The 26,342-nt window shown below is 33.2% G+C and overlaps 1 protein-coding gene across 3 annotated transcripts in view; it reads left to right on the plus strand.

The window, feature by feature from the left end:
- The first annotated feature begins 15,327 nt into the window (after positions 1 to 15,327).
- The window catches only part of LOC149564960 (uncharacterized), a 48,735-nt gene continuing 37,720 nt past the window's right edge, over positions 15,328 to 26,342 (plus strand). For 2 of the 3 annotated variants that reach the window (XM_089816992.1, XM_089816991.1), the window contains exons 1-8: positions 15,328 to 15,473; positions 17,524 to 17,584; positions 17,863 to 17,933; positions 18,073 to 18,333; positions 18,520 to 18,633; positions 18,735 to 18,803; positions 18,971 to 19,072; positions 19,152 to 19,254. In XM_089816992.1, the coding sequence (XP_089673118.1) occupies positions 17,569 to 17,584; positions 17,863 to 17,933; positions 18,073 to 18,333; positions 18,520 to 18,633; positions 18,735 to 18,803; positions 18,971 to 19,072; positions 19,152 to 19,254 (736 nt within the window). In that variant the 5' untranslated portion in view covers positions 15,328 to 15,473; positions 17,524 to 17,568. The remainder of the gene's footprint in view (positions 15,474 to 17,523; positions 17,585 to 17,862; positions 17,934 to 18,072; positions 18,334 to 18,519; positions 18,634 to 18,734; positions 18,804 to 18,970; positions 19,073 to 19,151; positions 19,255 to 26,342) is intronic. The other variant, XM_089816990.1, reaches the window with a different exon arrangement.

Here is a 26,342-nt window from a genome sequence, read left to right on the forward strand (position 1 = left end):
TCTCCAATAGTCTCCTAATCTCTCCATAACCAACATAGGAAAGAGATAAAGGAATAACCATGTCATCTCTCACATGACACACATGAGCACAAACCAATGATCACAATCTCTAACCAATCTCAAATCCAATGTAAGTGAAACCAAACATCCAAGAAGATAACAAAGACTCGAGAAACCATGCAAATCATAACCTATATCGTGTCCTTCTACACACACCTCTAGATGTAAACTGTGCAAGTATGATCTCCTCCATAAAACCCCAACAAGAAGCTTCAACAACACCCAAACCATACAATATAACTAATCATGGATGTAAGCCTCTCACAAGAAGATCAAACTCATAAACCATTCCTAAACCAAGGAATATGCCCAATATAAAACCATCTCCCAAATTCAACCAGCATAACAACATATGCAAATGGAGATAACCAATGCTAAATCATCTCTCAAATGAACCCTCTAAAACTAACTCATGTACCATAGCTCAAGATCCATACCATGAAAGACAAGAATAAATATAATGCACTTGAGGAAAATTATGGGCTATACCTCTCAAGTAGCAAAACCACTGAGTAGACCAAGAGTGGGGAATGAGAATCCTCATCAAGATATCCAAGTTTCCAACCAAGAGTCATCTAAGAACAATCTCCTCTCAAGTCAATATTAGGTGACTGCCCCTCAGTCTTCCTGCTGAAACCATCAACCGTCCCAACATATACTTCTCTAATCAAGAGAAATCAACATCACCATCATCTCTAAGTATCCATGAGCACCTGTAACTAATTAATCCATGCCAAATTGAAATGCAATATCATAATATCATGAAGTATCCAGCTTATGATCAATGTACTCAATACCAAGAAACTAAACCAAGACCATTGTCAAAGTTCCAACCATGGCCTCAAGAACATAAACATGACAACATGATCTAACCATCTCAAAAGAGACATCATGCTCCATACGAACATATTATAACATGTCACAACTCTAAACGTGTATCAAGAGTATATCATTACATAAAAATGAAACCATCCTCACACCAAGGATACCATGCCAAATGAAAGAATAAATAACACCTTTACCAAGAACCATGTGAGTCCTTAAGATGCAACCATCTCCATACATCATGAAGAAAACCATCTCTGTATACCATGAAGAACCATCTTCACACACCATGAAGATAACCAAGAACTCCATGAGTTCTTAAGATTTAACCATCTTCACACACCATGAAGATATCAAGTGCACCATGCAAATGTCAAAGACACTTTTGTAGCAATAGGATCTAAGACAAACCTCCAACATCTACAAACACTCAATAAATATATCAATGCCAACAACTCCCACTCAACCATGGTACCAAGTTACCTATGACATCATAAATTCCATCTCCTACATGAAGATCCAAACAAAACTAGGAACTAATCCTGCACTGTCACCCCATCACCATCACAAGCTCCCACTAAACCTTGTATCCAAGCTATCCATGACATCATGATGAAAAATCATCCTCTAACCATGAGAATCAACCAAGGTATCAAACTATCAAAGGACTCAAAGTGCACATCATGAGCTCCTCAAAAGAAACCAAATAACCATGATCCTTAATCAAGAAGTTATACTACCATAACCAAATTAGGAATCCAAACCAATGAACATCAAGAATGTACTTGTATATCCAATCATGTTATACTAGAATCCATGGCACCATGATCACATCCATGAACTGAGCAACTAACTCTCAATATGTCCAACCTGTCAGCATAAAATAGTTAACCACAATCCTCTGCCATGACTGTACCTGGTAACAACATCTCATCCCTTCTACGTGAAGAAAAAAGATCAAAAAAATCATGTGACTTAGGGTATAGACAACCCAAATCCAAGCCACCAATCTGAATATGCACATTAATAATAAAAGATCAAAGGGCAAAGACAACCCATATCCAAGCTATAAATACAACCTGCAAGTATAAATCGCTTACAACACTGCACAACTTGTAGACCCAACAAGCCATCATACACATCCAAACCAAATACTGATAACCATATCATCATGAGACCAATATGAAATATGAACTAAGTATACAATGACATCAAATCTTAAATCTCCAAAATATACAATGTCATAAACTCATAATGCTATCGTAGTCAATATATATCTATAAACCATTCAGATCAATATATCACCAAATAAATCATGCCAAAACCACACCAAATATGAACCAATGTGTAGAATTTTTCAAGATCTTTTCGTTGACTACTCGAAGTCCAAAATTCGACTCCGAATGCCCAAGTTATGCCCTAATTTGTGCTCCAAATAAACAACATCTGACTTTTGGGCTCTTAAAACCTAACAAAATATCAAAATCATAGAACCAAACCTACACCAAGTTGTAGTGCTTTGAATTAGCTTTTCAACGCCTGTAAGAAGTTTGAAATCTAATATCCTGATAGAAAGTTATGACCATTTTACTAAGATATTCTTTTTACCATTTTCATTGCAATTTTTTTTTGTGATGAAAATTCTGATGACATTTAATTTGACGGCCATCATGGGTTGAAACTAAAAAACTTTTTCATTTTCTCTAAACATGGCCAAACTGAGCATATTATATATCAAAATTTATGGAAATGTCGACTTGTATCCAATGGTGAGGTCTATTTTTACCTAGGAGGTCATTTATGCAAGCTCCCCCTAAAACCCTCATTTAAATGAAACATCCAAAAAATTCTTTTATCCAATACTTTCACATGCCCAAAATCTACCAACATCCCATCATAATAAAAAATCCAAAATCTTTAGATCTGCAATAAATCACTCATATATCTTGCCTTTTTCTTTTATCCTATCATGCATTCCCATGGATTCAATCTAGGGTTATAATAATAAAACCATAGCTCTGATACCACTTGTAAGGAAACTTGGCAACAAAGAAATAATTGTTTCCACATAACCCATAATAGATTTAAAATAAACATAGAATTAAAATCCACATGCAAGAGAATAGACAACATACACACAAAATTTTTACACAAGATATACCCTAGGAAACCCTCATTGAGGGAAAAACCTAGCCTCCAGAAGCATCCATCACCATATATTAGTTAGCAAAACACCATTGCAATACAACATTGGAAGCCTTCAAAACCATAACCACAATCGAGCAAACTATGTGAACAAGCATGAATCCACACATCCCATGCCATGCTTCCAACCTTAACAAATGTTCCCTTGGCTAACCTATCAAGCCTTGTCCCGCTCGACCCTTGCCTTTTTTGACTCACCAACATTTACCCTTGTGGCTGCTTATATAGTAGAAAGTCTCACAAAACCACCAAGTGGTATTACATAAGCCATGTGCTACCTAACCCACCGATCCCACATTTAATATTGAGCATTTAATTCTTTTCCCCAATATTAAATAATTACATAAAATATTATCACAATGTTACCATACAACTCATCAAGAATATTCCATGGGAATCTTTACATGTTGTACATCCATCTAGGTGCAACATTACATAATAAAATAATAAAATATATGCAATATTATGCAATGTGTGCAACACCCATTATCTCAACACACCTTTGTTTTTTCTTTCGATGATTTGTTCAGATGAGTGATTCTTTATCATATTCTTTCCTGAAGTAGGAGTTGCTATCTCAACTCTTGGCTCAACTAAAGTTTCCAATTGTTGTTCCTACTTTAGTTCTTCTTAATTCTACAAATCATTGTTAGTCTCAAGAAATACTTCATCATTGGCTTAGTAACAACATCATCATCTGAATTGTAATAAACTATTCTCTCTTATATTCTAAACTTCTCATCAATTCTCACATTTGCACACTCCATAATAGTCTTAGTTCTTGGATTATAACATCTATAAACCTTGCTTTTCAATGAATAACCAAGAAACACACCTTCATCACTTCTAGCGTCAAACTTACCAATGTCATCATCTCTCTTTATGTAACACTTACTTCCAAATATTCTGAAATACTTAATTGTACGTGAGTGACCAAACCACATTTCATAAGGTGTCTTGTTTGTGTCCTTCCTAACTTGTACTTTGTTCATAGTGCAGACTATTATATTCACAACCTCTGTCCAAAATGTCTTGGATACACCATTCTCTGCTAACATAGCTCTTGCAGCTTCTGTAACATACTTGTTCCTTCCCTTTGCAACACCATTATATTCAAAAGTTGTTAGAGTTGATAGCTATCTTTTAATTCCATTTTCCTCACAAAACATGTTAGACTCATTTGAAGTAAATTATCCTCCTCTATTTGATCTCAAAAATTTAATCTTAACACTAGATTCATTCTCAACTCTATTCTTAATATCTTGAACTTGTCAAATGCCTCAAATTTCTCTTTAAGAAATGCAACCCACATCATTCTAGAAAAATCATCAACTAGAATCATAAAATACCTGTCACCATATAATCCTTTAGTCTTTGTAAGACAGTTGAGATCTGTGTGTACAATCTCCAACTTCACTGTAGTGGTAAACTTCTTGTTGAGAAAAGAAGTTTTGTTATGCTTTGCCAAAACACACTCCTTGCAAATTGTGTTAGTAGACTTTACAATCTTTGGCAAATCTCTAACTGCAAACATTCTACTAGTCTTCACAATACTATCAAAGTTTATATGAGATAATCTCTTATGCCATAACCAACTGTCATCTACCTTTACAACCAAACCTATCATTTTAGTAGAATTCAACTGAAATACATTACCTCTAGATCTGTTTCTTGTTCCAATTACCTTTCCATCTTTATCTTTGATCATACATGTATTTTTTGTGAACTGCAACTGATAAACTTTATCTACTAGTTGTCCAACACTCAAAAGATTGTGCTTCAAACCATCAACAATGTATACATGCTCAATATTAGTTTTACCATCAAGAGTTATAGATCCAATACCTTTAAATTGGCATGCTGCATTGTTTCCATCTTAGACAATTCCTCCATCCTGACTTTTGAAGTCAAAAAACTTGTTCATATCACCAATCATATGATGTGAACAACCACTATCAATTATCCAATTAGATTTCTTTTCAACTTGTGATGCCAAAGCTACCTTCTCTAGACTTTCCTCTTTAATTGCCACAAATCCAAATTCATCATCACTAGCACTTAATGCTTGTTCACCAGAATCATTATCTTCATTTGCATACAAACATTCGCTATCTTTTTTAGGCTTATGATTTCCCTTATACTTTTTCTCCTTTTTAGGGCACTCAAATGCATAATGACCATATTCATCACAAGTCCAACATTCAAAGATTTTCTTACCTCTATTTTCTCTCCTTACTAGAAGGGCTACCCCTTCTACAACCTTTCTGTATTCCTCAAATTTGCTGCTACTAGAAAAATCTCCTCTAGCACCTATGCTCCTTGATAAGTTAGGTTGAATATTCAAGGCACTGAAAGTTGTCTCTATTCTGGTCAATTCTCCAAACTGTTTAAGTTCATTCTCAACTACTTCAAGTCTTCCAAGCAATGTCTCCTTTGTGAAATCTTTGGTACATGATATCAACAACTCTATTATCTAAACCACTGACTTGAATGGTGGTGTTAGAGTCTTCAATATCTTCCATATAACCTCATTATCGTCTTTGGTTCCTCCTTGAGCTTTAGTACTTGTAGTAATTTATGATATCCTACCTCTATATGTTCTTACAAATTCATCTTCCATCATTTTAGCATCTTGAAATGCACAAATACAAATTTGTAGCCTCAACTTCTTAGATTGTGCATCACCCTCAAAACTATTTTCCAAAGCTTTCCAAATCAAATGTGAAGTAGGAAGTGGTTTTACCTAATTATACTCAATTTCAGAAAGTACAGTCAATAGTGCTTCCCTAGATCTCATGTCACACATGAAAAGATCTCTTTCTACTTCGATGCAAATTTCCAAATTTTTTTCTTCAATGATTGTCTTCGTTGATTTTTTCAAGATCCAACATCCTGGACTCATACACAACAAACATGTCTTCATCTTTTCTTTCCAACTGTCATAATTTGTCCCATCAAACTTCAGACAATCTTTCCTAAACATGTTCGCCATGGATCTCCGAAAGTTGTTAATTTTTTTTTTCAAGGATCTACTCCTCTAATACCAATTGTTAGAAACAATAGTCCACCAAGATAACTAGGGGGGTGTGAATCAATTATCCAATAATTAAAACATTTATCTTCTTTAAAAAACCTTAACCATTCAACCAAAGTAAACAGCCAAATAAAGTACACATAAACAATTACACTAGATATGTTGACTAGGGAAACCCTTGATTAGAGGGAAAACCCCAGTGGGAATGATGCCCACAAGATGATGTACTAATATAAATATTCCTTGTTAGAGGATGGACCCTATTAGGAGTCTATTAAAACATTTAGTACAATGAGTACTTGTTAGGAGACTTTGAATCCTTGTTAGGAGATTCCAACCCTGTTAGGAGTTATGGTATAATGTATGCAAGAAGAGCCCACTACCCAAACATGCAATTTCAACTATAAGAAGAGCTCACTGCTCAAACACGTAACTACTGTTATCTTCTTCTTTCCTCTGCTCTTTCCTCTATCCTATCAACCAAACCAATCACTTTCATACCTTTTAGACCAAGTCATGAACCTCAAATCCAAATACCAAACCTCAGATCACTTAGGAAAACCTCGACAATGAAGTTTCCTTCACTTCCATACTGCTCTGCTCAAATTCACATTCCACACTCTCTGTTGCTCATCATTGTTCATTTAATCATATATTTACACATCATGATAAAGGAAATGTCCTTCCTTTATACCAAGTCCATAAACAAATTCTTTGAGTTAGCTGTTAGACCTTCTACATTAATTATTATAGGACCACATTAAGAACATGTTACACTAGTAATAACCTTAATCTTTCGCCTTGCAACTTGAATAACTTTACGTACATGCAATATTATGATGAGCAAGCTTAGCCATGTCATCATCGACATGTCTTCTTCATGTCCCCAACCTCGATCCTCAAGATATCAACTCTGCTAAGAGATATAACAAATTTACCAAAACATGCCTTTGTAAACTCTATCTCAGAACAAACATCACCAAAACTTACATAACTTCTTCTAGACTTATCCTTTTTACTTTTGACATTAACTACATATACCAGATACTCAGAAGTATATCCCATAACCTTGGGTGGTTACAATGCTCTACTAGCCATCCGTACCAACTTGATCTTTTCGTTGTTCTTCTGTCAGAAACCATAGAAAACTACTACATGTAGACATCAAACATGCTATGTTGACATCAATGACAAACTCAATCATGAATGTAAAAATATCATTATAGTAGTACTCCCCCATAGGAATATCATTAGCATTAATGCTTCTAACCAATCTTCCAACAATCTCCCCAATCTTCCAACATGGTTCCCATCTACATTCAATCTGTCCTCATTGATATTTCTTACGGTATATTTGAGGTGGATTTATGATATTGGTCCATTTTTTCTACATATCTGCATCCCAATACAAGAATGAACCTTCTTCTTTATTTTTCCTCCTTAGGTTGTTGTTCATTACTTCTATAATACAAGCTTCTACTTTGTTGAGGAAGGAAGGAATGTTCATTTTAGAATAATTTCCTATTCCTTTCCTTCCATATTTCCCACATAAGAATAGAGGATGAAATATTCTATAATTTCATGTGGATTTTAGAATTTCCACCATAAGGCCAACTATTTAGATGACACTCAAGTTTTTTAGGGACAGGTGAAGCCCAATTTAGTTTTTGACAAAGCCAACATTCCCTTGTGAAGGGACATTGGAATAATAAGTGCTTGGCTATCTATGAATTTTCTTTACATAACTTACATCTTGATGGTCCCTCAAAGCCCATTTTTAGGAATCTGTCAGCTGTTAAAATTCTCTTTTGTACAACCCAATTAAAAATCCTAGCCTTCAACAAACAAGCTAGATCCCAACAAATTTTTAGGGGGATATTAATTTTATCCCATATTTGTGAATTAATTATTAGGTCGTAACCTTTCTTTACATTGTACTGCCCATCCTTTGAAGACCCCATATCACTTTATCTTTTCTATTTTTATGGTTGACTTCTCTTAGTATAAGGAAATTATTGAAAACCTCATTTTCTTCTATGGATAGGTTAGTTCCTTCCAATGATATCCAATTCTACAACTCTTCCCCATTTTCATTTTGACCGTTTCTAATCTTTTACCTATTTTCCCCATAAGTGGACTAATGTCTTTTTGATGTTTATAGGCATATTGAGGTTATCAAAAGGGGGAAGTCCATCCCAAGAATCTTCCCAGAATAAAGATTCCTCCCCTTTCCCTAAGTCCCATGTGATATAATCACTAATGATATCATTGCAGTATTGTAACATAAAGCTCCAACCTTTAGGTCCTTTAGGGGGGTTCCTAGTTCTAAATAAAGATATCAGATCTGCTTCATTTAGCTATTTGTGATACATAATTCTTGCCCATTTTCTTTCATTCTCTTGGTATAATCTATAGGCTAGTTTTGCTCCTAGTGCTTCATTTTGCCAGCTAAAGTTCTTGATACCTAAACCTCCTAGCTCTTTAGGTTTAGATATGTTTTCTCATTTAATAAATGCTAATTTTTTTTTTCTTCCATCCCTTTCTAGAAAAAGGTTCTATGTTTGATCTCTAGTTCCTTGTTTACTCCTTTGGGTAGGGGGGAACATGACATTTGATATGTAGGAATGACTAATAGAACCACTTCAATTTTCATAGTTCTTTCTACTTTGGTTAATCATTTTACTTTCCAATTTTCTATTTTCTTATCAACTCTTTCTAAGATGGGATCCCATATTTTCGAATGTCTAACTCGCTTTTCTAGATGAACTCCTAGATGCTTACAAGGGAGTGTACCCTTTCCAAACCCCCTAATATTGCAGATATTATTTTCCATTTCTACTGAGGTGTTAAGACAAAATATGTCTAATTTTCCAGTGTTCACTTTTTGCCCTGATGCTTCCATATTTTCTTGTATAATTTGTTTAAAATTTTGTGCTTCTTCTATTGTAATTTCCTCAAGTAAAACTGTATCATCTGCAAATTGTTGGTGGGAGATGTTCGAAATTTTTTATGCTATAGTTATCCCTTTAATTTTCCCTTCATTTTGGGTTCTTTTGATTTCTCAACCAAATGCTTCATCCATAATCATGAATAGGAAGGGTGAAATTGGGTCTCCTTGTCTGATTCCTCTAGATATTTTAGGAGTTGTGATACACTTAAAAATGATGTTTTATGTGAAAAACCAAATGCTTCTAGGGTCTTGCACAAGAATCTTCAATTGACCATGTCATATGCTTTTTGAATATCTAGCTTCATAAACATACATGCTTCTTTGTTATTTTGAGGTGAATGGATTGTTTCTTGAATGGTCATGATTCCATCTAATATAGATCTAACATGGAGAAAACTAATTTGTTCTCTAGATATTAGTTTAGGGAGAATGATTTAAAGTCTTGATGCTAATTTTTTTCATAGAACTTTGTAAATGGTGTTACATAATGCTATAGGTCTAAAGTTGTCGAGTTCATCATGAGTTCTGTTTTTGGGGATTAGGGTTAAAAATATGTGATTAATTTCAGTCAATAATAATGCTACATTTATAATAGCTTATATTTTCTTCCATAGATTCTCCCCTAGGATGTCCCAACACTTTTGAAAGAAAAAGGTTTGGAATCCATCAAGTCTCAGTGATTTATCTAAATTAATATTGAAAAGGGATTTTTTGACTTCTTCTATAGAGAAAGGTTTATTTAGCATTTTATTGTCATTAACTACATTACCAATTTAAGTATTTCATTTATAATTTTGTTTTGAGTTGATCGGTTATAATTGTCAAAATTAAATTTAAGATATTTTTGTAATAATTCATGAAAACATTTGCTAATTTAGCAGGGTCTTCTTCTAAGTGGTCCTTGTTATTTTTGATTTAGGTGATTCTATTAATTTTCCTATTATTTATTGTACTATTATGAAAATACTTGGTGTTTTGGCCCCCCTCCGCTAGCCAATCCTCCCTCAATTTTTGTTTTGAAAATAATTCCTCTTTTGCTAATAACTCCTTCTCTTTACTATATTTCCCATTATCCATCCCTTTTTTGTGATTATTTCTTCATTTATTTTCTTTAGTTCTTCTTCATTATCTAGTTTTTCTTTAAATATATTATTAAAATATGTTTTATTCCATTTTATGATTGTTTCTTTAAGCATTTTTAGTTTGGATACAAAGCAATACATCTTAGATCCTTGGAAAGAGCACTCTTGTCACCATTGTTTGATATTTGCCATAAGTTTTTGTCTAAGAACCACATTTTTTCACATTTGAAAGGATTTCTTGATGGTTTTTTCAGATTCAACAAATTCTATCTAGACAGGGAAGTGTTCTGATCCAACATTTGGCAAGATAGGAGAATGATATGATAGATCTATGGTGCTAAGCCTGCCCTAAAATATAAATCTATCTAGTCTTTCCACCATGTGATAGAAGCCCAATATTTTGTTATTCTAGGTGAATATTCTATTATTTTTTGGAATATCCATTAAGTTGTTTCTTTGAAACCATTCTCTCAAATTTCTTGTTCCCTATATTACTATTTGAGATGCTACAAACTTTTCTTCCAAATTTAAGATCACATTAAAGTTACCACCTTTGAGAAAATTGTCCCTTTGATTCACTTCCATAAATGTAGTGATCTCATTCTACACTTCTTTTTTATCTCCTATTTGGATGGGTTATATATATTGATGAATGTAAGTTGGAGACTATGTCTAAAACTTTACTCTACCACCCATTCGATTATTATATAAAACTATTTTGTTGAAATCTATTTTTTTGGGATTCTATTTAATCTCGATACCTCTTGATGCTCCATTAGATTCTACTAATTCTACCTTCCAACAATTTCTTTTCCAATTTGATTCCTTCTTCTTTTGTTAATTTAGTCTCTTGGATTAATATTATTTCTGAATCAAATAAGGTCAAATTATGCTTTAGTAAATGCTTTTTGCTAGGGGCGTTAAGTCCCCTAGCATTCCATGTTGTTATCCTCATTATTCTATGGGAAGGAACTTCCCCTTCCTTGCATTTAATATTTCACTAATCTTTTTCTGATTCTTTACTTGCCCAATATCAGATCTTAGTTCCATCAACATATTTCTTCCTCTGTTCATCTTTTTCTTGCCACATTTTGGGGTTTTTAATCCTTCTCGATTGATTAAGATGTACCTAATTTTTCTATGTACTAGTTGATATTGTTAGTGCTCATAGATGATGTGTCTTCCTTTGATGCCATCTCTTCTTCTTTTAATTATTGCATAATTTGATCCCTAGTATGCATTCCATCCATTTTTGTTTCCTTTTTCTCTTCGTGTTGAGAATCCATTTCTTTGGTCTTTTCCTTCTTAAGTAGTTATTCTATAGTATCTAATACTCCAAAATCTTCCCATGATTGTCCATTTTCTAATTGTTTTCCATTTATAATTCCTACTTTCTTACAATTTTATGGTTCTTCTTGCCTTTCAATCGTGATCTCCTTTAAAAAGATTTCTGCTTCCATTGGTATAAGGAGACTCTCATTCTTATCCTTACCCACCTTTTTCAGTTCAGATTCACTATCACTATCTTCAAAAAGGTTTTTCCCATTTGTTGGGGTTCACCAAAATTTGTTTGATCTCTTTTTAGTTTTTTTCCATATAGTAACGTTACTCTAGTATGTGGAAGTTTCTAGGGGGATAATAGTTTCTTGTAATTTGACTTTCTCCTTGAGCTAGTGTTTCTATCCATTCTTGCCTATTACTTATTTCTAGTGATCCCAACTCATTTTTCCTTTGATCTAAGTCATTTTCTATCATACAATCTTCCCCTCTATTTTCTTTTAGGTTTGTTAATTTTTATTTAGCTCTATTTACCTCTTCATATGATTTTTCTTTACTGTTTAAATTTTGTAGCTTCACTTCTTGCAGTAATTTTTCATTTATTTGTTTGTTATTGTCCTTTGATTTTAATTGTTGTTGACTCTACATTCTTACATGTATTCTGATTCAATGCTACCAATCTCACATGTGAATTTGTTTCCTTTTGATATAAATGAGATTCTAGGTTTTTGTCATGATTTACCAAATTTCTTTCTATTTGTGATGTTTTTCTTTGTGTAATTTCACCTATTGTTCCCTTTATTGCTCTTACTTCTTTTGTTTTGACACCCTTTCTTCAATTACTTGGAGATCTTCTTCCTCAAATGTTTTATCTTGAATAGAAATATTGAGGTGTTCTAAATTATACTCATGTTCTCCTATAATAATCTAGTTATACATATCATTTTGAGTAAGTGATAGATCATGTGTTAATCTATTGAGAATCTTCAGGTTGTAGCTTAGTTCTTCTAGTAATCCATTCTCTTTTTGACATAGACAGCATTAGTGAAACTTATTTATTTTTTGTTGCATATCTCCATACACCTTATTACCCCTTTCTTTTTCGTCTAGAATATCTTTCTCCCCCAAATCTTCCTTGCACTTTTTTGGTTGTTTGTTGATTATAGATGTCATTATGTCCTCTAAGTCCCAACATTTAATTTCTCATTCTTCCAGTGTTTCTTTAGTGTTGCCCTTCTTTCTATTGATTTTTATTGTTGTATTTCTAGTCTCTTATAGTTTTCCATCTTTCTCCTCAGCTAACCTCTTTCCCAAGACATACGATATGCTAAATACCTCTTTAAGAATTGTGGTGGTGTTTATTTGATGAGGAATACTATTAGAGTCTATATTGATTATTCCATTAATTTTTCCTTCATATTTATTTAAGATAATATTGTAGATAGATCTGTTTGTGATGATCTTTTTAGTTTTGAAGGCACTCTACCTACTTATGAATTCAAAAGAAACTTGATAGTATTAGTTGATTTGTGGTTAGCTTCTATGCCTAATTAATTGCCTAAATCTTTCCCTATAATATATATATATATATATATATATATGGTTCAATTCTGAAGGAAATTTTTTGCATTCAAACCAAGAGCGGGTTGAAAGACTTTCTAACTTTTGTTCATTATAATTTGGGATCCAGTATATAAATTGTAGTGAATGACCCTTGCAAAAATAGTAGGAAATTAAGATTAATTCATTCCTAATTTCTTTGTTTTGACTATGTAAATATGGCAAACAATTAGAATAAGTAGAAACAATTACATGTTCCCTACATATTTCCTTTAACCATCTTACCAATTTCAGAATCTTTCTTAGATGGCCAATCCAATAAGCGTACACTCCTAGCTCTTGACATTCCCACCACCTTCTTTCGCTGAATTTATTACTAATAATTTGAATATCTCTAGGGGAATTATGATCTACTAATAGTGTTCCTTCTTTCGGTTTACTTCTTGGAATTAATGGGGTTAAACCTACATTATGATAAACAATACTAGCTCTTGTTAATTGCATATGAGGTGGAATGTAGGCCTTAGTGCTTTGTGCTAGTGAATTAAGGTTTCCAAGCTCCTCAGTGGCTTTTCAATCTATAACAACTGGGGATGACTTGGTTCCAATAGGTATGCTATTGGTATTAGAAATATTTTTTGGACGGTTATTACTAAAACTAGGGTTTCTGCAAACCTTATTTGAAAAGGATCTAGGTGGGATTTCACAACAACTCTATCTATTTACATATTTAGTATTGGAGAAATGAGCCATTTATTTCCTAATTTGAGCCTCATCCCTTTTTATTGTGTTCTCCTCGATTCTAGATTGAATTGTTGCTATAGTTTTTTGGGGTTTTACTAAGTTTCTTTACCTTTTTGTCCACTTAGAAACCAACTTCCAACCATCTTCAGGTCCTTCCTTTTCATGACTTTGGTTTTTTGAGGCAACTTTCCCTTACTATTTGCCTCCTCTGCTCCTCGAGCTATCACCACTTCTTTGCCTCCGATTTCATGGAGTCTAACTAAAGTTGAAAAGGAATGGGTGTTTGATGATTGATTGTTCCCTATTGGAATTAATGCTTTCTTTATGGAGATCTGAGGGAATTCTTGTTGATCACCTTTGTCTTTCCTTCCTCTGCAAGTTGTTTCCTTGCCCTTTGTGTAGTGTTTCCTAAATTGCAAAGTTGTTTTTGTGTTGAATTTTTTTTTTTTGTTGTGTTCTGCCTTGATCTTAAACTGTCGAGCTTGTGAGAATTCGTGCGAATATTTCTACCTAGATTTCGATTGCTAGGGTTACTAACCCTATTAGCGAGTTTACATAATGAAACATCGAAAGTTGTCTAATCTATTTTGTTTTACATTTAAAAAAAAATCGTCATTTTTAATGTATTAATTAAATATTATATAAATTATATTTTATTTCACATAATACAAATTATTTATATATTTTTTAAAAATATAATAATATTCTAAAAATATATTTGATATTAATATATTAAATATTACATCTATTATTATCTATTCAATTCTAAAAATCAAAATTACAATTATATATTATAAAATACAATTTATTATTCTAACATAGAATTTAAAAAAAATATAATATTGTGTACAATTGATCTAAAATCTATTTGCAATCTTATAAACAATAAATAATTATTATAATTTATAAAGTTAAAAATATTATACTATATAAATATAAATAATATAATAAAATTAAAAATATACAATCTATTTTAACTACAAGTAAAAACTTTAGATTTAAAATCATAACTGTATAAAACAAAAAATGAGTATATGATGATAATTAATATAAAAATATGAGAAATGTAAAACTAAAAACTAAAAACAAAAATAATAATTACATTTTTATTTCTTTATAACTTTTTCCCATATTTTGCCTTCTTTATTAATTTTTTAACCTTTTTTATATAAAGCTTGAATTATACTTTTTCAATTATTCCTTATTCAATTTTTTTTATTTTTATTTTTTCCTTTTATATTCTTTATTTTTCTTACTTTTTAAATTAAATTGAAAGATGAAAATATTTTATTAAAATCATAAAAAATCAAAAGATAATGATTTTACCCTGACAATGATGTCAATTTCACCCGCCTTGAATAACAAATTTCTAAATTCCATCCTTTCCTACCAACCGAATCAGGGCAAACTTACGATTATTATCATTATCATGTTCATTAATAAATACGATAAAATAATAATAAGAATAATAATAATAGCAACAATAGCAATTTATAAATTTTTCGTAACGTATCTTTATGATTTCCTTCCTCTTCATTTGGCGCCAATTTTGATTGCCTATATAACCCTAAAAACTGCCACCTTGTAGCAGTGGCTTCCTCGTATTTACTGCATGCAAGCCATTAGTTCATTTCAGACCGTTTTCTTCCCCTAAATCCTTTCCGTCCAGTACTACTGAAAACTTCTTCACAAATTTTCCCTTGACAAAAGACTCTTCTAAAGGGCGAGCGAATTGGTAAGCCGTTATAATTAAAACAATCACATTTTATCAGATTAATTTGAGCAGTTGAACACTGCATCATATTTTCAAAGGTCTGTGTTTTTTGAAAGTTTAGAATGCCAGTCTCAACGTACGTAAACGTACTTTATCATGTTACTTTCTCGTAGCGTGTTTGTAGTTTTGCAGGTTGGTTTTATAGAGAATTATCCTTCAGAATTTCGTAAGTTGGTTCTTACCCAGACATGAAAATAGCAAAATTAAAAAAGATGTGTTTTCTTGCTAGGGTTTCATCTGCGTTGTTGCAAGTCAATTTTTAGAGAAAAACATGCTATATGCTTGACGTTTCGTATCACTACAGACATTTCATTTTTAATTTTTTAATTAGTCAATCGAGTAATATCTCCTTGCTGTGTATTCCTCCGCTTGAAGTTTACAGTCGGTGAAGTTCACCCTCGATTCGACGGGGCCTGTAATTGTGTGCAATAGTTCAATTGATTAGTATGCCCACTCAACTAATGCGGTAGTAGTCTTCTGCTTAGCTGTCGCAATTTAGGTGTATCCCATTTATGAAACTCATCTTGGAGTTGTACTTGGTTTTGAATTCATTATTAAGGGTATTTTGCAACGGCAGACTTACCAAGACTTACACCCTGTTTCATTTGCTAAGATATGCCTTGTCAATATCTAATTAATTTACCCAATTGAACATAATTTAATATTAATTTTGAGTTTTGAAAGGGTTCAGCTCAGAAAATGCGGATGATTCTATCACCGAGCTCATCCCAATTTTTTGCTTTTTTAAAAATTGAAAACAATTTGTCCGAGTAACAAACTTCGTCAAGCTGCTGTTATAAGCTGTGCATACTATTTAAAAGCTAATCTTTCCAGATAATATAGAGCTCGTTATACAGGAGCTACGCCTTGTGCGTGGGGATGTGGATTTTTTTAATTTTCCTTAAACATACCATTTAATATATATACAACTAGTCAGGTTTCGACGCGGGAAGTATATTTCAAAAGAAGCTTAAGGTATTGCGAATAAAAGATCCTTGTAGATTAAGTTAAATGACGTGGTCTGGTGGAGGGGATACATCAGGTGTTTATCCTCAGTGGGTTGTGTCATGCAAAGTTTATAAATATAAAATGTGAACAAACGTAACCATTTTCTCTAAGTTTAGCACCCTATGAGAGTTTTTGCGGAGACTTACTGACAAATGCCATCTAATATTTGATGACATCTGTTTCTAGGAGGTTTATTGACAAATATCATCTGATATTTGATGACATTTTTTTCTTAGTTATGGGTCATGTTATTGCTGTTTAGGGGTTTGAACTTTGAACTCAAGTCTTGCACTCAGAGCGTCCTAGTTTTGTTAGATCAACCAACCATCGGACCTCAAGTGTTGTATCTGCATCATAGGGATACACAAGTTATGCATGATTGAAGCTTTTAGTAAGTTTGTCACGGTTAGAGAAACTTGTTGCATGATACATGGAGCTATTGACTACCATATTGGGGTGGATGAATATAAAAATGAGTTACATCCTTACGAGTGTGACAGTGGACCAAAATGCTATAGAAGTGTCATGTTTGCATTGGACAATTAGACATTATGCATGTTTGCGGAACCTATTTATGATCTGTGATCTCAAATGTATAGGTTTATAGTTCAAAACATGCTTAGCGCAAACCTAAAAACCACCTCTTGCCTTTATAATGTAAACCCATTTTCTTTGGACTCAGAAATTTGTATACTAGTGCTAGAGTTCTGTGTATGTGTTAGAAGTTTTTAGCTCAACTATAATTTTGCAGATACAGCAACATTAGGCTTTTTTGGTTCAAATATTCAAGAATTTCATAAAGAAATTGAACAAGCCCTTAAAGAAGATACATTGACTTTTTCAGGACAGATACAGATAGGACACTCTTTTTACTTTTAAACTGTGATTACCTTGTTTTGGTTCTTCACATTTCCTTTCTACATGTAAAATGAGAAAAACAAAATCTAGTGCATTTGTACACATGAAACATGCAGTTGATCACCCTTTGTCTGTAACTTTTCAGGGCCTTTTGTATTCAGAAAGAAAGAGGAACGAATAAAAATTCTGAATGGAAGTTTTTTGGGGTAAGCTATCTGGCATTTCTCAATCTTCTTTTATTCCTAACAAGTTGGCTTACTTCCTATGTTCTAATGATTGCGAATGATTGTGTTTCTGTAATGAGTGCTTGTTGTAACCTTTAACTGCTTGAGTGGACTGGTTATTGCATCCCTTGGCTCATCTTTGGCATTTCATTGAAGTGTTGCTTGTGTTATTTCCAGTATTTAATTTTGACTCTTGAGTGATTTTTTTGGCAATGGGCTTTTTATCTGTTATGTAACCTTCGTCTTGGTTGCCTGAACAGGAGTTGAAGTGAAGCCTGGACAAGCTTTGACTTGTGAATTCTTACAATTCAATGCCGTAAATTTAACTCAGGTGGTTTAAGATGCCTGCTCTGTTTCTTCCAATACCTATAGTATTCTAATGAGTTTGCTTGAGTCTGTTGGTTTTATTATTGTTTATCTTCACGGCCTTAAATTTGTAATTTTTGCCAAAAATATGCTATTGGTTGCAGATGGCCCTTGGAGAGACAACTCGCAAAGATAATGAGAGGGTTGCTATTTATCTTCGTGTGGATAAGAAGAAGATTGTGCTTGGAACCCTTATAAATGGAAGATGTCATCAGATTGGGCTGAATTTGGTGTTCAATAAATCATTCCAAATATCTCATTCTTCTAAGTATTTGAGTCTATTTTTCTGTGGCTGTTCTAGAATTGTCCCAAAGTGGAAGAAATCTGTGAGGGATGATGATTCTGATGATGATGAGGAAGATAAGGTTGGAAATTTTTGTCTTTTGCTTATATACTTTAGCAAATCTGTTTATTTTGCAAATCCTTGAGGCAATTTAAGAAAGTTTAGGTGCTTTTACCCTTTCTCTGTCATTTGCACCAGTATTATATATTTCAGTTATTTTGATGCATTATTTTCTTAGCTTACAAAGTTCATATTGTCTCCATGACAGGATTCTGAAGACTTTCATAGTAGTGATGATGGAAATACAAAATATGAGGATGAGGATGAGGAAGAGGATGAGGACGAGGATGAGGATGATGACATAGACAAGGGAACTGCCAAGGCATAATTGGGATTGGTTAATTTGTTTCAAATCTGACTTTCTAATATTGAGCTGAGAATGCAATATCATAGGTCACTGATGGAAATGAGTGGTTTGTGCAGGATTTGGATGATGTTTCCACATCTGAAGATGATTCTGATGATGAAGAGGGAGGGTGCAATGAAGATGAGGTTAGCTTTCAATATATTGATCATTTATTTAAAGCATATGGGTTTCAACTATAAACTTTTTTTACCAACCCAAAAAGTAAATTTTTGGTTCGTGGTTAGTCTCTCTCTTATTTTCACTCTAAGTTGGCACTAATATGTTCTTACTATTGGTGCCTTTTGTGTAACAGAACATGGAAGATAGTAGAAGTGATAACAAAGATGAGGACAGTGATGATGAAGTAGATAGCAGTGAAGATGATGAATATGGGGAGATCTCAACGGTTGCAATGGTATAACATTTTTGGGCTTAATTGTTAAAGCTTAGCTTGCACATTTAAAGTTTATTGACTTGATAATGCACTGCCATAGATGCATGGTAGAAATCATAAGTGGCCAAGGCCAAATTCATGCATCAAGCCTCCAAAAACAAACAAGAAAGCAAAGGTGGTTGCACCTCAAAATGAAAAGCCAGGTTATCTTTTCAACTCTTTGCTAAGTTATCTTCTTTGCTTGTCATTTGGTGTTTTGATTGTCTAATTTGATCAATGAGTAGTGATTTAAATTATTTATCATTTTTTCTTTGGTTGTCCTTGTAAATCTGTCATTATGTTGATGAGGTTATTTGATGCCTAGATAAGAAAATCTCTACTGGGTAAAACATATTATTTTTATTAGCAAGGACAATTTTATCTATGTTGACCAGATTATATTATATTATGCTAGTCATTAGGAATTCTTGTCAAGAGCTTTGCATCAAAGATACATTTGAGTATGAACATGGAAGTGTCTAGAGAGAAGGGACATTTTTTTCCTTTGTTAACAGCTCCACAAACTTTGAACAAGTTGCAAAAGTGTTGAGCTTTTGGTTGAATTGAACACGATTGATATCCATTGTGTGCTGATTTATAAAGTCAAATATATTTGCTTGTTCCCTAAGGAAATGTCAAAGGATTTTTTGGCTATCATTTGAGAAATAAGGCAATTGTTTCTTCTTTAGTTTATGTAGATTTTTTTCATCAATATTTCGGAGCAAACTTTGTGATCCATCATCAAGATGATAATAGAGATCTCAAGGAGATAAAAAATGGTAGGGAAGTTAGAGGATCAATCATATAACCTATAAAATGGTGGGAAAATGTTGGAGTAGTTCTGAAAGTTCAGTAAAACCATAGTTCAAAAACTTGCCAAAGGAAAAAATTTGCCAAGGCCTAAAAAAATTGGCAAAAACCCAACAACTTCAAAATTGGCCGGATTTAATTAGAAATGCATTTTTTCACAAAATTCAATGAGTAAATTCATCCAACGAGTCAATAAATTGATACACAAAAGAAACAAGCTAAGTCTAGATATATGTAATATCCTCTCTAATAATAGAATTCGATTATAAATCACAACAATCAAATATCCCTAAGTGAAATAATAAAATAAAGTGGTTAAGTCATCAACTATATAATTAAATCAGTATTATCAAAGTCCTAACCTTATATAAATAATTAAATGGTTGACATAAGTAATCGATAAATAAAATAATTCCTAATCAATTGATAAAAGAAATAATAATCTATCTTTATTAATAATCAATACACAAAATTAAAATATTAATAATCCCTCATGCACGGGGTCAAGTAACAATAATTGAAATAGAAAAAGGATCCAATGAAACACCACCTTGGTGAGTGGGGGATATATAAGTATTAGGCTTAGCATTGATAATCAGATGACAACATATATATATATATATGTGTGTGTGTGTGTGTGTGTGTGTATAACTATCACCCTCGAAAAAATATAATGAAAATCATAAACTTCTCATTAGACGGAATACACATATTTAATTACTTACATACCTACAGACCCACCACTAGCAAATAGAGTGTTAAATGAAAGGAGAGTATCATCGTTACGCTGAAGTACATGGAAGACGAGAAACAATGCCACGTACCATCTGCATTAAAGCATAATATATAAAGAGAGTGTAAAGAATTAAAGGCTAAGAGTATAAAAATATCCTAAGTTGAGTTTTGTTGGCTGGTAAATTCACATAACCAAAATATTCGATCCCTCATCTAACATACATGAAGGTTCTTGGTCTGTGTCTCAATGCATAGGACCGTTAAATTATTTTTATAGCAAACTCTTAATAAGCTGGCAACACATTAAAAGGGTCTATTCGTCCACATCACCAAAAGGGGAAATGATTAGTGATGTCATGTGAATGGAAATACCAACCATACTCATGAAGAGAAGACATAAATAGTCAGAACACGGTCATCTCAAGTGAATTTTGTTAAGGACTTTGGGCACAGCTCCATAAAGGTAAGTATAGATGGACATCATTTAATTTACATTTTCTATTATTATAAATTTATATGTTGTTTGTCTCTCCTAAATTACTAATATATATTGAAATAAATATGAAACATATATGAAGAATGATATTTCATCTTTGTTTTATATATGATTTTATATATTTAATTTGAATGCATTTATGATAATCAATATAGTTACTTATGTGAGGAATATTGGATCATGGATATTATTCTAGACTTACACCATGGAGATTAAGGGAATCTTTTTCATGGGGTATTTGAGGCGTTAAGGTCTCCATCTGACTACCATGATCAGGATTAGTAGATAATCTCCATGTGCTAGAATATTTGGATGATGCTAGCATATGCATATGTGATTGGTCTTGGATAGAAAATTTCTTGTCCAAGAAGAACCTTAAAAAGTGCACTCCAGAGAAGACGATGGAATAACTAAGGGTTAGGAAACCCGATTTGGAGATGTCTTTAAGGTTTGGGTTAGGATAGAGGGTAGAACACCATATACTCAATCTTTTTATTGTTCAATTCTAACATTAATTTGTAGGAAATAACTGTACCAGGCTACCCCTAGTAGTGGGGACGTTACAATATATTTAATTGATTTAAAATACAAGTTGGGTGCAAAATGGCATCTTCGTGTTGAATTTTGATGGCTGGTAGTTTGATAGTCTAATGCAAGTTAACTTAGTGAACTGTTTTTGTAAAACTATAATCAGCTCTAGTAAAAACTAGGGGAGAGGTTGAGGGTCTAGTCATAGGAGACCATTGTGGTTGTGCCTCCTCAGTCAACATGATAGGGTGTGACTTGACCTCTGCCCTAGATGTAAATGTTGTTGGAATTGACAATTACTTCTTATCATCCTCAACCTCTTTATCCTTGTCAATGTCACCTAGTCTGAATCAAAATTCACCCTCCTCCATAGTGTTCCTCTCCAAATCATAGATCTCATTTTTTATAAATAATGGAGGCTGCTCCTATGATGTCCAATCGTTGTAAGAATCTATATCATTCAAATCAATTGGACCAATTGGTGTTTCCTCTACATCCCTTTTGTGTAATCATATTGCACAAAGACAAGGTCATTGAAACATTCTTGATCTAGCTTGTTCCTCTTTTTCATGTGAATATCCTTGAACAAGCTCCAAGTGCATGCTAGGCCTCAAAGAAGGTATTGGTTCCCAAAACCGCAGGTTGGAATCCTACGAGCCTTGCCTGCTCGATGCTGGGATATCCAATTGGTTAAGGCCAACTTGACAGGATTGATCGATGTGATCTAAATCCCCTGCACTTCTGGCTCTGCAAGACCGAGGCGGGTGCACCTAATCTTGGACGAAATGCTTAGATCCAAGATACTTAAAACAGATCGATTAGAACACGAATACAATAAAAGTTTCCCAAATGGCAAGAACTATAGGAAAACTTTAAACTTGCAATTTCTGAACTGAGAACAAAAGTAAATGATTGAAGTAATGTTTAAATAAAAATAAATATAGATTAATGCAACAGATGAATATATTAATTCCGCAAAGGCAAGAAATGAAACATTTGCCAGCGTATGGATTATGAATTAAGAATGAAAGACCAGTGCCTAATAAAATGAGCAATAGAGTCAATATTATTAGTTGAAACGTACAACTTTATAAAGTTTAATATATTTTAACTATAAACAAATTTAATAATTCAGACGCGACGGATCAATTATATGAATGCAATTCAAATTAGTCTAAAATGCACTTTAACTCCTGCGGAGACAAATTAGACCTAAATACGGAAACAATAAAGTATTTCACAATATTTAAGTTTATCAGATTTAAAATGCAATAACGATCCAGTCCACTTATCGAAATATTAAAATATTTATAGAAAATAATAAAAAAAACGTTTATAAAGGACACAACTTAATAAAAAATTAAAACTCTAATGCAAGTAAATTAAATAAATGCTTCTTACTAATCCAGAAATAAAATCGTACGGGAGACATTCCCTACAGGTGATCCATCCAATATAATTCAACTCCAGAATCGAACAAGAATTTATTCCATAATTCACCATCCAGAGGCTTAGTTCAAAAGGTCATTTCCTTCACCAATTAAAAGAATATAATACATCATCGCAAGGCAAAAAAAAAATTTAAAATATGAATAATAATAATGTCATAAGTCCCCCGTGTTTGGCTTCACTTCACATATTTATAAAGGAGGAAAAGACATCAGTTTTCTTCCCAAATATCGCACCTCTTCAATATACCTAATCCTAGCTTAACAATTATAACCGCAAGGATTATTTAATCCTTCCAATCGTTTTAGAGCATATAATAACTTGGCTTGACCATATGAATGGTTAATTGAAGAGTCGAGCAACATTATTCCAACACTTGTTTATGAATTCTTCACACATGTACGACACCCTCTTTATATGATATGTTAGATTTACAGGCCCTCAAACTCCCGAGAGCTATTGACGACCACTAATGAGTCACGCCTTGCTTTAGTCAAATCCTTCTTCCATCATCTAGATGCCTGAACCTTGCTTGAATATGGTCTCATTATTCGGAAATGGTTTGCCTTGTCCAAACTGATCCTTTTGCTTTCTCTCCATTCATGCACAGGCAGATTCCTTCACACTTATCAACGAACTCATTCTGAACAGTATCAAAGTGCAGGTGTCTAGGTATCATGAATAACACTGAATTGTGATGGTGGAAACTCTCTTTACGCGGGTCCTTTATCATATGAAGCATCCAGGTTACTCCTGGCGCATATATCATATTTCCTGCCATTGAAGAAACCTGTGCAAATACACAGCCTATGGGTGAATCATCCTGAACAATACTTAAGTATATGTGTTGTGGTGTTGATACTCCTGCCTGTGTCCATAACATCTTGATAATTGTGAGTGCCTGTTCAATGAATTTACATTCTTGAGACGAGACATTTGCGCATCCTTTTCTGTCCTCATATCTCCAAACCTGCAACGAATTCATAATATTAGATAAAAATTTATAAGTTTCATGTTCAGGTAAATACCCATCATCGCTTATAAGGTTGAAGAATAAAATAAAACTGCAAGGGAACTATTGGGATCATCTGATGAGGCATCGAGTTTGGGTCCTAAAAATACGGATGATCTTTGAGCAATTTCGCACATGCCCCTGCCTTATATCTGACATGCCAAATACATGCCTTTGACAACTCCTTTCGTCATTATTAATCGGTGTCAAATGCCATTCTGCACTCTATTTTGCCCACAACTAAATACGAGTTATCAAGCCTCAGATGCCAAAAATAAAATAAGATAAGAATGGATCTGCAACAACAACTGTAAGTTCACATAAACACCTATCTCCAAAATCTGGACCATACTAGCCACACCTCTTCTTATACATATAGTAAATGGGGCTACACTGAAAAGCAGGTTTTACTAACTTGTTTCATATTCTGACAGTTACTTCAATTACTGTTCAGATAATACATATTTCTTTAGTATATTCTGAATCCAGCAATCTCCACATCCAGGCATTGTTTCATTGATTTCCCTTTTTTTATTTCAGCTATACTGCCTCTGGTTCCCATACCATCTGTTCTCGCAGCATTCCCAAGACAAATTAGTTAACATTGAATTGCATCTGTAGATCATTCTTTTCATCTATGTACTGCCAGTAGCTGGAACTTTGTATATCTTCCCAATAACTCATGGATTATTGATTAATGGTAGCATTATGCTATACAGCATAAAGAAAAGATTTCCCAGTAAGCTTTTCCTAAACAATAGCACATTGCGAAGGCTGCCTGAAAGGATAGAAATTTCTGATAAGCTCCAAGAAACTAATACTCCATCTCAGATTCCTGAAACAATAATGGATAACAAAAGATGCATTGGTTACGTTTGTTTGCTCCATTCACTCCTCTTATTAGCTTCCACATCAATATTATAATCATAGACTTGAATATATATATTGCAAACATATGCATCTCTTGGTCATGTATTTCCCATTGGCTGATACAACATGGATGATGAAGCAATTAGGAGAATAGAGACTTATGAATTTTTAGGCTCCATCAGAAGGCACAAAAAATGACTCAGAATTCACTTTGGCATCTTGAACTATTTATTTTCCATGGATGATTTTTTTAAAACACACTTTGTCTTGATGTTCACTTTGTCTAGTTGACCTATGATATCGGGCACATAATTGTGGTCAATTTGATGGGGCAGTGCTCTCTTCATAACCTTGAACATGGTTCCAATGGGCATAAGATTCTAATCACTACCATACATCCATAGCCTGAAGCTCATGAATCTTCACAAGCTTGAAAATTTGTGAGTTTTTTTCAATACTTGGCAAGTACTTGATGAGTATTTCACCTATGGATAAGACCTTTGACTTTGGTTTCAACTAGACCTAGGGGGCTTCCCCTAGAGCTTGCTTGATTATAATTAAACACAATTGAAGATAGAGAATTATATAAGTTGTGCAATAGTACACATTGTATAACTAACCCCAGAGGCTATCACTAAGTCAAAGACCATTGTACCATTGTAATCTCTATTAAGCTAATAATTATATCAATCCATGTCAACAAGATGTTGGTATGCACAAAATGACTCTTCATCATGATAATTGTTATAGTTCGATGAAGATGCTTTTCCTAGTTATAACATTGAGTTATGGAGCACATACAAATCTACTTCCTACTACACTATTGGTGTAAGATGTTTTTAGTTTTAGGTTTATGGTGGATTGTTACTTCTAGGATTTTTGCTTGGTTCATTTGGTCATGGACCTCAAGCATGCCATGAGGAACAACAAATTAAAATCACAGACCTTTTTTTGGTCTTTTATTGGACATTAATATCATTATCTTATCTTATCTTATCTTATCTTATACATACACTACAAATACCAGCAACAAGCAACTAACAACACTTGGTAATCCATTCAACATTGTTTAAATTCATATGCAATAAAGAGAAAACAATGACAATGGTTGTAGCAATTTAAAATGTTCTCCCATACATCTAATATTTGATTACATCCATACTAGCAAAATAGAAAGAGGAAACCTCAAATTGTAACTTCTTAAAAGATTCACAAATGGAATTGTGGAGACATTCAATTGCAAGAACCATTTACAATATTATCCTTGTTGAGATTCGTAAACATTTTCTGCTCAAAGAATAATTGAATTTGCAAGAGTTGAAACATCATAGAAGCTCCTTTTATTCATGGAT

The sequence above is a fragment of the Cupressus sempervirens genome, chromosome 3, assembly GCF_028749045.1.
Source record: "Cupressus sempervirens isolate cs-2001-9-10 chromosome 3, ASM2874904v1, whole genome shotgun sequence".
Taxonomy (NCBI): Eukaryota; Viridiplantae; Streptophyta; class Pinopsida; order Cupressales; family Cupressaceae; genus Cupressus; species Cupressus sempervirens.